At 35.4% G+C, this 13,212-nt stretch overlaps 3 protein-coding genes across 7 annotated transcripts in view; 2 read left to right on the top strand and 1 right to left on the bottom strand.

The window, feature by feature from the left end:
* LOC111437422 (probable methyltransferase PMT21) overlaps positions 1–3,879 on the top strand; it is a 4,759-nt gene extending 880 nt beyond the window's left edge. For 2 of the 4 annotated variants that reach the window (XM_023075388.1, XM_023075389.1), the window contains exons 2-8: positions 827–1,129; positions 1,215–1,363; positions 1,480–1,675; positions 1,867–2,077; positions 2,283–2,955; positions 3,062–3,139; positions 3,240–3,879. In XM_023075388.1, the coding sequence (XP_022931156.1) occupies positions 851–1,129; positions 1,215–1,363; positions 1,480–1,675; positions 1,867–2,077; positions 2,283–2,955; positions 3,062–3,139; positions 3,240–3,462 (1,809 nt within the window). In that variant the 5' untranslated portion in view covers positions 827–850 and the 3' untranslated portion in view covers positions 3,463–3,879. The other 2 variants (XM_023075391.1, XM_023075390.1) reach the window with 2 other exon arrangements.
* Positions 3,880–4,909: 1,030 nt separating this feature from the next.
* On the bottom strand, positions 4,910–7,080 carry LOC111437446. Of its 2 annotated transcripts, XM_023075422.1 has the most exons (5): positions 6,936–7,080; positions 6,708–6,800; positions 5,833–5,928; positions 5,692–5,739; positions 4,910–5,256 (listed from the first exon to the last, which is right to left on the bottom strand). In XM_023075422.1, exons 1-5 carry the CDS (start codon positions 7,062–7,064, stop codon positions 5,239–5,241), a joined length of 384 nt encoding a protein of 127 aa, XP_022931190.1. In that variant the 5' UTR covers positions 7,065–7,080; the 3' UTR covers positions 4,910–5,238. The 2 variants fall into 2 exon arrangements, with proteins under 2 accessions (XP_022931190.1, XP_022931189.1); XM_023075421.1 differs by having other exon boundaries at positions 6,708–7,080.
* Positions 7,081–7,872: 792 nt separating this feature from the next.
* On the top strand, positions 7,873–12,249 carry LOC111437263 (cadmium-induced protein AS8). The gene is made up of 4 exons (XM_023075152.1): positions 7,873–8,004; positions 9,260–9,506; positions 9,683–9,955; positions 11,851–12,249. The coding sequence occupies exons 1-4, from the start codon at positions 8,002–8,004 to the stop codon at positions 11,862–11,864; spliced, it is 537 nt and encodes a 178-aa protein (XP_022930920.1). The 5' UTR covers positions 7,873–8,001; the 3' UTR covers positions 11,865–12,249.
* The last annotated feature ends 963 nt before the right edge of the window (positions 12,250–13,212 follow it).

Raw genomic sequence — 13,212 nt, 5'->3', positions numbered from 1 at the left:
TTTTTTTTTTTTTTTTTTTTTTTAACTCTTCTGGGTATTTTCCGCTTTTTTTAACATTGTTGATTGATCTTGGGGGAATTACAGATGCTTTCTCTCGTCCATTTCTTTTGGTTTTGTTCTTTTTGAGCAAATACTTGGCTGACTTGCTTCATGTTCTGAGAAGCTCTAGTTCCTTTTATTTTTCTTTGTTAAAAAAAGAAAAAAGAAATCACCATCTTGACATTGGCAAATCAAAGGAGAAGGGGGGAGGCAAAACGCTGAGGATTGAATTTCATTTGGTTTTCAATTTCTCTTATTGATACTTGGATTCAAGGGGTGGGTTTCCTTTGTGTGTTTGGGGGCCCAACACCATGTGTGAAAATTCCAATCAAGGGGGGGACAAAAGAAAGTGGAAATTGTCGGTTGTTGTTGTCGGATGTTAATTTTACAGCTGCACTTTACATTCTTTCATGTTCTTCATTTCACAATTTGATTTCCTTAGCTTTTTTCTTTAATGTTCCCTTATCTGAAGATATGATTTCAAGATTAAACTAACTGGATCTGTTGTTTTCTCCATAGTTTCAGATTGTAACTTGTAAGGGTAGCTTTTGCTTTCTGTTGAGTGTTTTAGCTGTTTGTAGATTCAATGGATTTGTTTCAGGCTTCAGTTTTTTGGGTGCATTTTCTAGCAAGGAAGTCGAAATTCTGTTTAGTTTCTGTTCTTAAGAAAATGTTAAACATTTCAAAGCTAATCAATAGATGTAAGCATTAATATAACTCAGATAACAAATAATGAATGCATGATATAGACAGTGACTAATATTCTGGCCCCTTGGATTTTTTGCAGGGTGTTGGGTGTTAATAGGGAATCATGAAGTACAAAGATGGGAAGCTAGGACATAAGCAAGACAAGAATGCAAGAGTCCTCCCTATGACAATTCTGTTGTTTGTGTTATGTGGATTCTCATTCTATCTAGGTGGAATCTTTTGTTCTGAGAAAGAGGGAGTCAATGTCAATACAGCCATGGACATTGAAAACTCAGTCACCTCATCGAGGGACACGGTCGCGTCCCCTCTCCAACTTAAACCTGTTGTCTTTCAGGAATGCAGCAAGGAGTACCAAGATTACACTCCTTGCACAGATCCAAGGGTATATCCCTTTTTAACATTTTTGGTGCTTCCATAATTTTCATATCTAGAAATATCAGTAATCTGATTTGCACTTGTGAGTGCAGAAATGGAAGAAGTATGGTTTTTATCGGCTTACTTTCATGGAACGACATTGTCCACCCGTGTTCGAAAGAAAGGAATGCTTAATTCCACCACCAGATGGGTATAAACCACCAATTAGATGGCCAAAAAGCAAGGATGAGTGCTGGTACAGGTAATGTTTTTTTTTTCTCATGAAGTTCTTTTTGCAAAGGACATCTTCTCCCTTATATAGATTTCGAACTTCCATCTCTTCTAAGTTTAACTAATTTCATGTTAACTGGACTTTAGGAACGTACCATATGATTGGATCAATAAACAGAAATCTAATCAAAATTGGCTGAGGAAAGAAGGTGAAAAGTTCCTCTTTCCTGGTGGGGGAACCATGTTTCCAAATGGTGTTAGTGCATACGTCGATCTGATGCAAGATCTTATACCAGAAATGAAGGATGGAACTATTCGAACAGCCATTGATACTGGCTGCGGGGTAGGTTCTACTTCCAATTCCATCTTGTGGTTTCGTCATCTTTGCATCTAGAGGAAACTTTAACTGTTTACTTCAAAAAAAATCCTAGCTTCAATTGATTATTTTCCATGGTCACCTAAGGATCATATTCTAAATTTTATCAATGAGAGGCACAAAAAGTTCTGAACCCTAAGATAAATCACATTCTCTAGGTTGCAAGTTGGGGAGGAGATCTGCTAGACCGTGGAATTTTAACAGTGTCTCTTGCACCAAGAGATAACCATGAAGCTCAAGTCCAATTTGCATTGGAACGTGGAATTCCAGCAATACTTGGCATCATATCGACACAACGACTTCCATTCCCATCAAGCTCCTTTGATATGGCTCATTGCTCAAGATGCCTTATCCCATGGACTGAATTTGGTAAATTTCTATTTTTTCAAAAAATTGAATCATGCCTAATTTCTTATAAGAACAAAGAGTTATTGCCTAACTGGGTTTTACCTATCATTAGAAACTCATTGAACATAGATTATGATAATGTTTTACCACTATATTCAATCGAGTAATTGGATAGCTCGATTGTTATGTTTTTCTCAAATTTTTGATTATCACACTCTGTTTTCAGGTGGGATTTACTTGCTAGAAATCAACAGAATCCTTCGTCCTGGAGGCCTTTGGGTCCTATCTGGTCCCCCAGTCAACTATGAAAACCGTTGGAGAGGATGGAATACAACTGTAGAAGAACAAAGATCAGACTATGAAAAATTGCAGGAACTCCTAACTTCAATGTGCTTTACCCTTTACAACAAAAAAGACGATATTGCCGTTTGGCAGAAATCTACTGATCCTAATTGCTTCGACAAGATTGCTGCTGATGCTTACCCTCCTAAGTGTGACGACAGCCTTGAACCAGATTCAGCATGGTACAGTCCATTGCGCACTTGTGTCGTTTCTCCCGACCCAAAACTGAAGAGAACAAGTTTGATGGCTATCCCCAAATGGCCAGATCGTTTGCACACCTCACCCGAACGAGTTTCAGATGTTTATGGTGGCAGTGCTGGCACTTTCAAGCACGATGATAGTAAATGGATGGTCCGAGCCAAACATTACAAGAAATTGCTTCCTGCAATTGGGACTGAAAAGATCAGAAATGTTATGGATATGAATACAGTTTATGGAGGTTTTGCTGCTGCTATTATTGATGATCCCTTGTGGGTTATGAATGTGGTTTCTTCCTACGCTGCTAATACTCTTCCTGTGGTCTATGATCGTGGCCTTATTGGAACTTATCATGACTGGTAATAAAACCAAAGCAATACTTCTTTTCCTTCATACTTTTTGGTTGGTCTTCATAGACTTACACGAATGAAACTTTTGGTTACCTTGCAATGGCTAATTTGGCAGGTGTGAAGCATTTTCAACATATCCTCGGACTTATGACCTGCTCCATCTTGATGGGCTTTTCACTGCAGAAGGCCATAGGTAATAAAAGTTGATGTGCTTTGAAATCTTTTTCGTTAAATGGATGATTGTAAAGGTAGTCCAATTAAGGGAGTTTCTAATCATTTGGAATTCCTGGCAGATGTGAGATGAAGTATGTGCTTTTGGAGATGGATCGAATCCTGCGTCCTAATGGGTATGCGATTATTCGTGAGTCAAGCTACTACGTAGATGCAGTAGCCTCAATGGCTAAAGGGATGAGATGGGGATGTCGTAAAGAAGAAACCGAATACAGTACTGAAAAAGAGAAGATGTTAATTTGCCATAAAAAACTCTGGTATTCTTCTAGCCGGAAATCAAGATGACAGAAGGAGTAATAGAAGCTGACCAAATCGAGGTACTTACGCTTAGAGAATCAAAGAGAAGAAAGTTCAATAGAAGCACAAAGAGATTAGTTTATTCTTACAAAATACTGGGAAAAGTACGATCTTTCGCCTCTTCGTCGATTGAAGAATCGGGTACCAAATAATGTGGTTATATTTATTTTACAGGGCCTCTTTCAAATAGCTATTTTCTTTAGTAAGGGGGCAAATTGTACGTCATTTTCCAACTTTTCTTCTGCATCTTTTTCTGGTCAATACTACTTTTTGTTGTCTACATTGAGGTAATTGATGGGCTGCTGAGCTTGAAGGGTTCAAACCGCAAGCCCATTCTTGTGATTTGGCTTTTAATTATTGTTTTTGTTTTTGTTATTTTTAAATATAATCATTTCCTAGTGTATAGCCGAAGAGAAGTAAACGGATGCAATACAAACTATCTAATATCTCTGAATAACAGGACATTCCAATTAGAATAATCGAACTAAGTTGGTTGGCTTGACTTTGGCCATTTTGATACGTTTTGGTTAGGTGGGCAAGTGCATCCGAATTGAGCTGAGCCAACTTGCTTACATTCGACTTTCACTGAACATCGGTGAAGGTAAAAGTGTTGGGATGGTCATGAAAGAGAGAGGAGGCTGGAAGAAGAGGTATAATTGAATTCACATGGGTCAATGGTCTATTAGGTCTGCCCCTGCAAGTGGGTCATTGAGGCTAAAGATTCAGCATCAAATGTTAAGGTCGTAAACTATAGCAAGGGAGGCTTGTTATTTGATGTTCACTGGGAAGTTATTAGCAAGATAACCAAATCATGTGACCATTAGCCACGACAACTCAACCATTTTCAACTGCTTCGGAAGTAAACTAGAAAATGAAATTCTTACAGGTAGAGCTACCTACGGAAGTAAGGGATACTTCTTGAATAAAAAATTTCAATCAATGAGAGGGATAGATGAGGACGATTTATTCAAATGTCAGAAATCAAGGATAGGTAGGATTTGCACGTGATAAAATTGGCATATATTTATATAAGCCTATTCAACCACAAATATATACAATGAACATACTTGAGTGAAGATACGCTCGAGAACCAGATGACGTCGCGTATAGTAATTGAACTGAAAATTTAAAATGTAACAATAATATTAGAGGTTAGTTTATACTACCAAGTGAAGATATTAGTAATGTTTATTTGTCTAAAAACTATAACATGTAATGAATAGAATTATTGGAATTCAAGAGTCGTCGAATCACTTGGCTAATTCAACAAATATACTAGTTACAACATAAACAGATTTTCGAAAGCTTCTAAACTACACTGATTGAGAATTGCGTGGAGAAGAAAATGCTTTGGTTCTTACGACAAAATAATCCACTTTACCTTATCTGAACTTATGGACGATATCCAGAAGAAAACGACCAAAGAAATTTCATCAATGTAACTTTTAAGAAATATATTTGCTTCCGGAAAAAAGGCACTTCTAAGATATTAGAGCCACAAACTATATTAGTTAATTTCAATAAGAACAACATGCTTCGACCGGTGAAAAGCAAGGAAATGAGGAAACGAACCATCACTTGTCATCTAGTGCCTGTTCTTACTTTGTGATGTTGCCGTTCTGAACATGTTGTACTTATGTTAGATTAATAGACTCACCAAAGTCGCCATAAAGCTGCTGTCAATTGGAAGTGATTAGGTAGACGGGATCCCAAAACGGCTGCGAAGAGCATCAGTTGATCTCTCAAAGGACTGCGAGACTTCAGTTATGGATGTTTTGCAAACTGCCAATGCGAAAGTGAAAGGACAGTTCCAAATATCAAATAGCAGTTTTAAAACTAAAATAATGAAAATATATCAATCACACCAACTCCATGTCATTTTGATGTCTAGGCGTTCTAAGAATATATTGATCAGTGCTTGTGAAGGTTTAGAAAAAGGATATCAGAACCGTCTTATTGTCGGATTCTATTCTTTTAACAATCCGAAATTTGTTTCATAAATTTAAATTTCTTTCCAGTGTTCCGACTTCTTTAGTAGTATTTGAAACTCTCAAATTGTACTTAAGAAAAGGTTTTCCTGGGAAGGGAGCAAACTTGGAATCATGAAAAGCCATGCAGAACCAGTACAATAGGCCATTTTCAGCAGAACATCTATATTGATTGAGATAATCTTGGAGCAATTTGTAGTTAGTTATTATTGTTGCAAGTTTGACGTACCCCGATATGTACTATCCTGTTCATGTGCCAAAACCCTTCATATGAAGCCTAGAAGACAATGAAGCAGAGTGAGCTTTTTGGCACAGAAAAAATAACAATCATGGAAACATTTGTGCAGGTTGGATTTTTTGATTGAGGCACCTTCATTGCTTCCTGACTTTCATAAATTCTTTGAGACATCTTCTTTTTCTCCTTCTCTACTTCATCCATCATTTTCTGGCATGCTTGACTTTGAATCTGTTAAATTAATTGACATGACAATCCAAGATCAATTTCTTATTTATCCTTCCCGCGATAAGTGAAGATTCATACAGAAATCAAGAAAATGCATCTATCCAAGATAAAATTTCAGTGATAGCGACGAGTACTTATTCGTGTATCCTAGCTTGTCCATACAAAAACGACTTAAACATAAAACCTGTATTATGTTTATTAAAGATCGATTGAAACTATGCATGTCGAGCCGAATATCGATGATCCAAGACTTAAATGGTCAGCGAGAGTGTTCTAAATTTCAACAAGGTGATAGAAATTCTCAATTCAATCGACATATCTTTTAAGCCAAAATTCTCAAGTACAGACCTCTACATTCAACTTCGAGTTTTAGACTAAAACTGTGTTTATAGAGCTTAAAGTATGGTTATGAAGGTATGAAATAGATAGCGGTTTATATAGCTGCAGTATTACGTGTTTAAGCACAATATGAAAGCAGAGCTTTATAGTGTTCTCTTCTGCCTAATTTTCACTACTGCCCGATGGAATCTTCCGTATCGGAACGGTGAATGCAAGTTGGCAGCGACTTTTTTTTTTTTTTTTTCAACTAATTTCAATAGGATTGAACTATAATAACTGCCTCTGACCTAGCTTATGTTCTTTAACCACAGCGAAAGCTTGAGTTATGGATTCTAATCAGCGGAAATCGCAAGAAAAAGAAAAAGTATATATATGTGTGTGTGTGTGTGTGCGCGCAGCAGTTCGCAGTCATCGTCAAAATCATCAAACAGAGAGAAAGATACCTTGAATCGCTTTTGGAGGCGCGAGTTTGAGGATTCAATGTCTTCAACGATTTGTGAGTGAGAGTGATCAACAAGGCGCTTGAGATCGTGTAGCTGTGAAGACGCAAGATCCTTGAGATCAGATATAGTAAACAAGCTCGAAATATTTCGAGAAGACGACTTAAAGAGACCAGCGGCGACTCTGTTTTTCGCAGTGTTGGTATTCTCCGGTGACGAAAACTTGCTTACATTGCCGTTAATTTTTCTGCTGAAGATCGCTGACTTTGGAGAATCGGTAGCCGAAGGAGGCGTTAACGGCGGCGTCTCCAGAAGCTCCGCTGCTGAGGACCGGCGAGTTCGATCCCTGTTCTTTCCCATCTTCTTGGCTCAATTTCGCTTCCTTGCTTCAAACCGTTATAGATTAATTTTGCGGGAATATTTATACGCAAATACATTTCCCTCGCTTTTATTTATTTATTTTCAAATTGTTGCAAATCCTGGTCGATAACTACATTATAGTTTAATTTATTGATATTTTCCAAATTTAATTTAATATTATTAAGATTTTTTTTTTAATTCTAACGTAAAATTTGACATTTTACCCATATACAATATAATCATACGACTATATATATATATATATATATATATATATATATATATAAGATAAATAAGGAATTAAATAATAAAGGAAAATATTAATCAACGAATATCAATTTTTATTATAAATTTTAATTTTAACAAATTGAATCTTAAATTTTGATAAACGTTATCTTACCAACGTTCTAATAAACTTTTGTGTGAAGAATTATAAAAAATTTATTTATTATTCTCTGAGTTTAATTAATTATAAATAATAATGGTACAACTTTAATAAAACTTTAAATAAATACGATAATGTACATTGATTTTTTTTTTTTTTTTTGAAATTTAAAGATTTTAAAATATTTATTTGGATGTTGATTTTGTGCATTGATGAGACTTAATTTTATTAAAAACTCCGCCTAACCTAAAATTAATGAGTTGAAAATTAATATACTTACTAAATTTATGGGTAAATTTTGATTTTTTTTTTCCTTCTTATAATTAAAATAGGTATAAAAACTATATTAAATTTGAAAGTGAATTTGTATTTCCTTAAAAATATAATATTATTTTTTTAAAAAAAGAAGCAGATGAATGAATTTAACGCCTTTTTGCCTTCCGGCGTGGCGTTTTATCTATTGCGGACCAACCCGCTCCCGCCATTCACAGGGCGATTTTTGCAGCGGCGAAGAAGAAACACAGCAACCTAGTATAGAAGGATTGCATTCTTATGGTGTGCGAATTCTTATTTTAATTCATCGTTTAACTTGTTTTTGGTTTACTCTGCTGCAATTTTGTCTGTAGGTTTAAGTAGTTAGTTTGAGTGGCTCTTATTGCTCGAATTTTCTGCGTCATAGATTGGTTTTTTCCTTTTTTTGCTGTTTTATTGATGACTTGTTGTTTGTTTGTTTAAAAATGGCGGAATGAAGTGAGAAATAGTGTTTTGAAAGAGAGTAGAAATGTTTTATTTCGGGATGATGGATTTCATGTAGCTAGATTGAAAGGTCTCCTGCTGATTTCAAACATTTTGCTGTGACGGAAGTTTGAATGTTGGAATTAGACGTATATTTGTTAAGCTGTTGCCTGTTGTTGAAAATCCGGACTAATTGTTGATCGTGAGGCACCAAATTGAAATCATAATATTTGAGATGGCGTGTATTAATCTCCTCGTATTCTCCAATTTCCTGATAGCGGAATTCGTAGTGACATTAAAGTAACAAGGAAGGCATAATAATAGGAACTAGTTCATCCTAGTTGAGATGTGCAACGTTTTCTTCCCCAGTGTTGTTGGATTTATCCCTTTTGGCGCGGGGAGTGAGATGCGGTCCGACAAAAGCTGATTAGAAATTTAATCAGGCTGACTAAATTGCTTCAGCCAGGTTCAATTATGGGCTGTTGCAACTTTAGTGCTTGGAGCAGTCATTTCTTTCTGTTGATTTATACATGCATTTTCATAGTTCTTCACAGTTGGGAACTGTACTGGTTTATAAAAGATTAAGCCTTATTCATTAAAAATTCTCATTTTCCCTTTTGGTTCTTCTATTAAAAAACGCATCACATATGTACTTTCTTCAACGTAATACATAGTTGTTGACTATTCAGTAATGAAACAAGTTGTAAACTCCTATGGTATTCTTTTCTTGTGAATATACTGAATACTGGTGAAATTTTGTCAAAATATCCAAGTTGAAGCTGATTTTGGTCATGTATAAGGATTTGGTTGTGTTTAATAGTTTTACTTTTGACAACTTATATTGAAGTAGCTCTTTGTCTACAAAATTTCCATATTTTCATCTATACACCAGATAGCGTTGAAAATAGCATGGGTGAAGTTCTCAGAACACAAAGACATACATCTCTTTATTTTCTATATTCTTTACTATGGAGGAAGCATAGAACTGTTTATAATTGTGTCATTTCAAATACACTGATTGGGTTTGTAAAAGAACATTTGATGATACCATGAGTCCTTTAATGTCTTCAACTAGGTATTGATGATTATAAAAGGCTTATTCCGGAGATACGAAAGATGGAATCCCGTACATCCAACTCTCGGGGCATTTTGGGGGATGGGAATAGGCATGGGTTGTGGTGTTGGATGGGGTCCTGGTTTTGGACCTGAAGTAGTTGGTTATGTTGGTGCTGGATGTGGTCTCGGATTTTGTGTGGGATTCACTGCTGCAGGTCTTGGCATTGGTCTTCCAGCAAATGCGCTTTATCATGTTGCTTACAATGGTATACCATCCTGGCATCTTTGTTGTTATACTCCATTATTCTTTAAACACTATTAATACTAAAATGCTTATTTCATGGAATACACGTGTCGATGCTGCTAAAGCGATTGTTTGACTATTGACTAGCTTCCCAATCGAGTCTTTACTGAAACAGTTGATGGGTTTACTAATTTTCAGTTGCCCTGGCCACAAGAAGTGGAGCAGTGGAATTAGTCCAATCCAACAGTCTTCGATCCACAACTTTTTCTGTTTCTAATGGATGGAATGACTTTACACAGCATATATTTGGGCTACAAAGAGAAGCAAGTAGACGATTAACAAACATCAAGCTGGAGTGCTTGGACAAAAAGATTAATTTACCTGATAAGACGATCTTACCAGCCATTCCTACTAAGTCTATTTGTGAAACTGTCGGAACATTAGGTCATCGGCTTTCTCACATTCACAAAGGTAATCCAATATTTTCTCTTTTTGCGTCTTCAATAAGTTGAGAAAATTACTAACCTGCTAGGAATTTGATTGTTTTCAATTGGAATGGAATAATGTTTTACCAGAATTCTTCATTGTTTTTCTTGTCTGAATTCCTTCTCTCATTTTGGTGAGTGTTGATATTTTAGTTCTCTTCACAATCCAATGTTTTCAGTTGAGGCATGATACGAGCTGGTCCAATTGTATCCATCTTATAGTATGATAGTAAGATGGAATAGCTTTTTCATTGACACGGAGTGAACCTGCTGTAAACTTTACCAGCCTAGGTCAGTCAGACGACCTTTAATTTAAAGTTCATTCATACATTTGTAAAGGTGGATCATAAATATAAAAGAATCTGATAGTAAATAAAAAAAAATGTTGGCCATTTGGGAATGATCAAGATCAATAGTGACTTGAGAAAAAAAGAAAAAGAAAAAGAAAAGAGATCAATAGTGACTTCAGAAAAAGGAAAAGGTGGGTCTTGAATTCAAGGGCAGGGTCTAGATACATTGCTGTCGTCCGTCCATGTTTCGGGAGCAATACATTCAGGTATTTCACCGTATCAGTAAGCTTAACCAAGCCGAGATCCATGCTTTATTCCAGGCATTTTCCTCAGGGCATTCAGCTGGTTCCATTTCAATTGTACTTGCAGCTTGAAATTCCCAGTAAAATGTTAGGCCTTCATTCATACGTACTTACCCTAGGAAAGGTAGAAAGGAAATTAACCACCCCACAGTTGATTAGTGGGAAGGGGAATGTCGTACTTGTATGTGGGAGTGTGTGTGCTTATTATTGCTGGAAGGAGAGTAGGGGAGGACACGTCTTCTGTGTATGGAACAATAGTCTCTTGGGAGAGTTCACTAGCCCCCTAAAATGGACTGGGAGTATTCTTTTTTTGCAAGTTCTTGTGTTGTCTTGTTATTTTGAAAGTTTAATCAAAGGAAAGTAAGGACGTTCCCTTATATAGAAGTGATTGAAACACTTGTGTGATCGAGGACCTCAATAGGAAAATTTTACCGAGTCCTAAACTAGTTTCAGAAAATGATGATTTGGAGTGTCCCCAAACTCAACCTTGAACCTTACCTTACCACATCAGTTCATGCTCTTTCTCTGTATTTATTATCCCTTAACACAGATCTCTAATTCTAATGAAGATAGTTCACCTTATGATTATCCCATTCCCTCTCTCTGAACCAACTTCCAGCGCTCTTCGTTTTCATACTCGAGACCTTGCAGTGCCTTTCGTTTCTGTCCTCTTTCTCTTCTAGCACAAGTAAATGTAATCATGTCTCACTCTGGAATTGGCATACTGGCGTATTCTTTTTATTGTTTTTGTTCTTACTTTGAAGTTTCAATTAAAAAAAACTCACAATTACCAGCCTTACACTTCTAGCATTGACCGACTTTCTTGGATAATTACTTTCTTTGATGGTGCCTTTGGCTTTGCCATTCAGTATTCTATGTTCTTAGTCTGAAGATGTTCAATGAAAAGAACTCGCAAATTACCTGCCTTGTACATCTTGGTTCATGCTAATTACTTTCTTGGTTCGTTCCTCTGGCTTTGTCCATCAATATTATATGCTAGTGTACTAAAATGACACACCTTAATAGAAGGACAATCGTTCTATGTAATCTCTGCATCTTATTCATTTTCTATGTACTTTATCTTATTCCTTTTCTTCAATCACTACCTGGATATCCTTATTTGTAGTCTCTGTATCATTGTGCAATACTGTAATGCAGCTCTTCCCATCAACATATATTTCCTTAAATACATAAATTGCAATTTCTTCATGTTATTCTGAAGTTCTTTGTTCTTTCCATAATGACTTAATGCTACAGAATAGTTGTAACTCGTGAAAGCTCTCTTGCAGGTTCAAAAGGTTAACATCTTGAGCACTGAGCTATTGCTATACTGATCTGCTGTACATAGCTAGCTTCAGTTACCTAAAGTGAGAGTGAGTAAATATTCAGCATTTTATTTTTACCCGTTATGCTCCTCTTCTTTCTTGGCTTCTGCTGGTAACTGTTTAGGCATATTTCTTTCTACTCTTCTTTGCTCTTAATAAAGTATTTTAGGGTCTTCTTTCAGTCAGATTTAGAGTGTAAGCAGCTCCATTTAGACGTCGTGGTTCGACTCGATTTGATCTGTTTTGTCTTTCCTTTTACTCTTTTTTTTTCTCTTAATAAAGTATTTAGGGTCTAATTTCAGTCAGATTTGGAATGTAAGCAGCTCCATTTAGATATCGAATCAATCTTGTGGTTCGACTCGATTTGATCGGTCTTGTCCTTCCTTTTTATGTTTGGGCTTATGTCTAAAGGTCCCCGAAACTAGTTCATCCTCATCATATTAATGATTCAATGAAAATGATTAAAATATATATTATCGATAAAGAAGTTAGAAGTTTGAATCTTGAAGCTAAAGATAATTTTTGAAATTTGTTTTAGAACTCTTGGAATAACACATTCCAATTAATGTTTTTTAAGAGATTCTTAACATAATTCAAGGGGAATACAAATCCTGATGTGCTTGAATTTCATGCATCATTTTATTCTGCTTCATACTAACGCTGTCTAAGAATCAAACCGACCTTCGAAATTGGCTTTGATCTGTCCAGATTGAGGCCATTATGTGTCGCTCTGCAATTTATGCCTTTTATTTTATTTCAATATAAATCTGATTAATAAAATAAAAAATGTTCAAATATCAAAAATGAAACTTGAAAAATGTACGTATCCTGGTCAATTTTGTTAATTTTTTTTAAACAACTCTAATTTTCAATAATATTAACAGAGAGAGAAGAAAATAAAAAGTGTATTGTTAAAAATAATGCAACAAAAAATGCTATATATTTTATAATTAATTTAATTTAATTTATGTCACGTCAAATTTGGAGTCGAAATTACCCGTTAATATATTAATAATTAAAAATGACGTGGAAATGGTAAATTCAAACCTAATTCCGTTATTAGAGATGGCTGAAAAAAAGTACCAAAAAAAAAAATATATATATATATATATATATACACATATTTAGCAGTATATTTTAACTTAAAAAATAATAAGAAAAAAACAAGAGAGAGAAGAAAAATACGGGAAGCGCACTAAATAGCTGGAATAAGAGGGCCATGTTTTAGATTCCCCAGAAGTAGAGGGGAAATCATGCAAAAGGACAAAAGTTAGCGCTTTTTTTTTTTTTTTTTTTTTTTTTTTTTTTTTTTTTTTTTTTTTTTTT

Source organism: Cucurbita moschata, unplaced genomic scaffold, assembly GCF_002738365.1.
Source record: "Cucurbita moschata cultivar Rifu unplaced genomic scaffold, Cmos_1.0 Cmo_Scf00063, whole genome shotgun sequence".
Taxonomy (NCBI): domain Eukaryota; kingdom Viridiplantae; phylum Streptophyta; class Magnoliopsida; order Cucurbitales; family Cucurbitaceae; genus Cucurbita; species Cucurbita moschata.
Note: the sequence above shows the minus strand (reverse complement) of the source record. Positions and strands in the feature narration are given on the sequence as shown.

Coding starts and splice junctions, on each gene's coding strand:
- LOC111437446 (XM_023075421.1), bottom strand. CDS start 7,064: ATGGGAAAGAACAGGGATCGAACTCGCCGGTCCTCAGCAGCGGAGCTT. Junction 5,929..6,707: donor GCCTCCAAAAGCGATTCAAG/GTATCTTTCTCT, acceptor TTAATTTAACAG/ATTCAAAGTCAAGCATGCCA. Junction 5,740..5,832: donor AAAGTCAGGAAGCAATGAAG/GTGCCTCAATCA, acceptor ATTGTCTTCTAG/GCTTCATATGAAGGGTTTTG.
- LOC111437263 (XM_023075152.1), top strand. Junction 9,507..9,682: donor TTATCATGTTGCTTACAATG/GTATACCATCCT, acceptor ACTAATTTTCAG/TTGCCCTGGCCACAAGAAGT.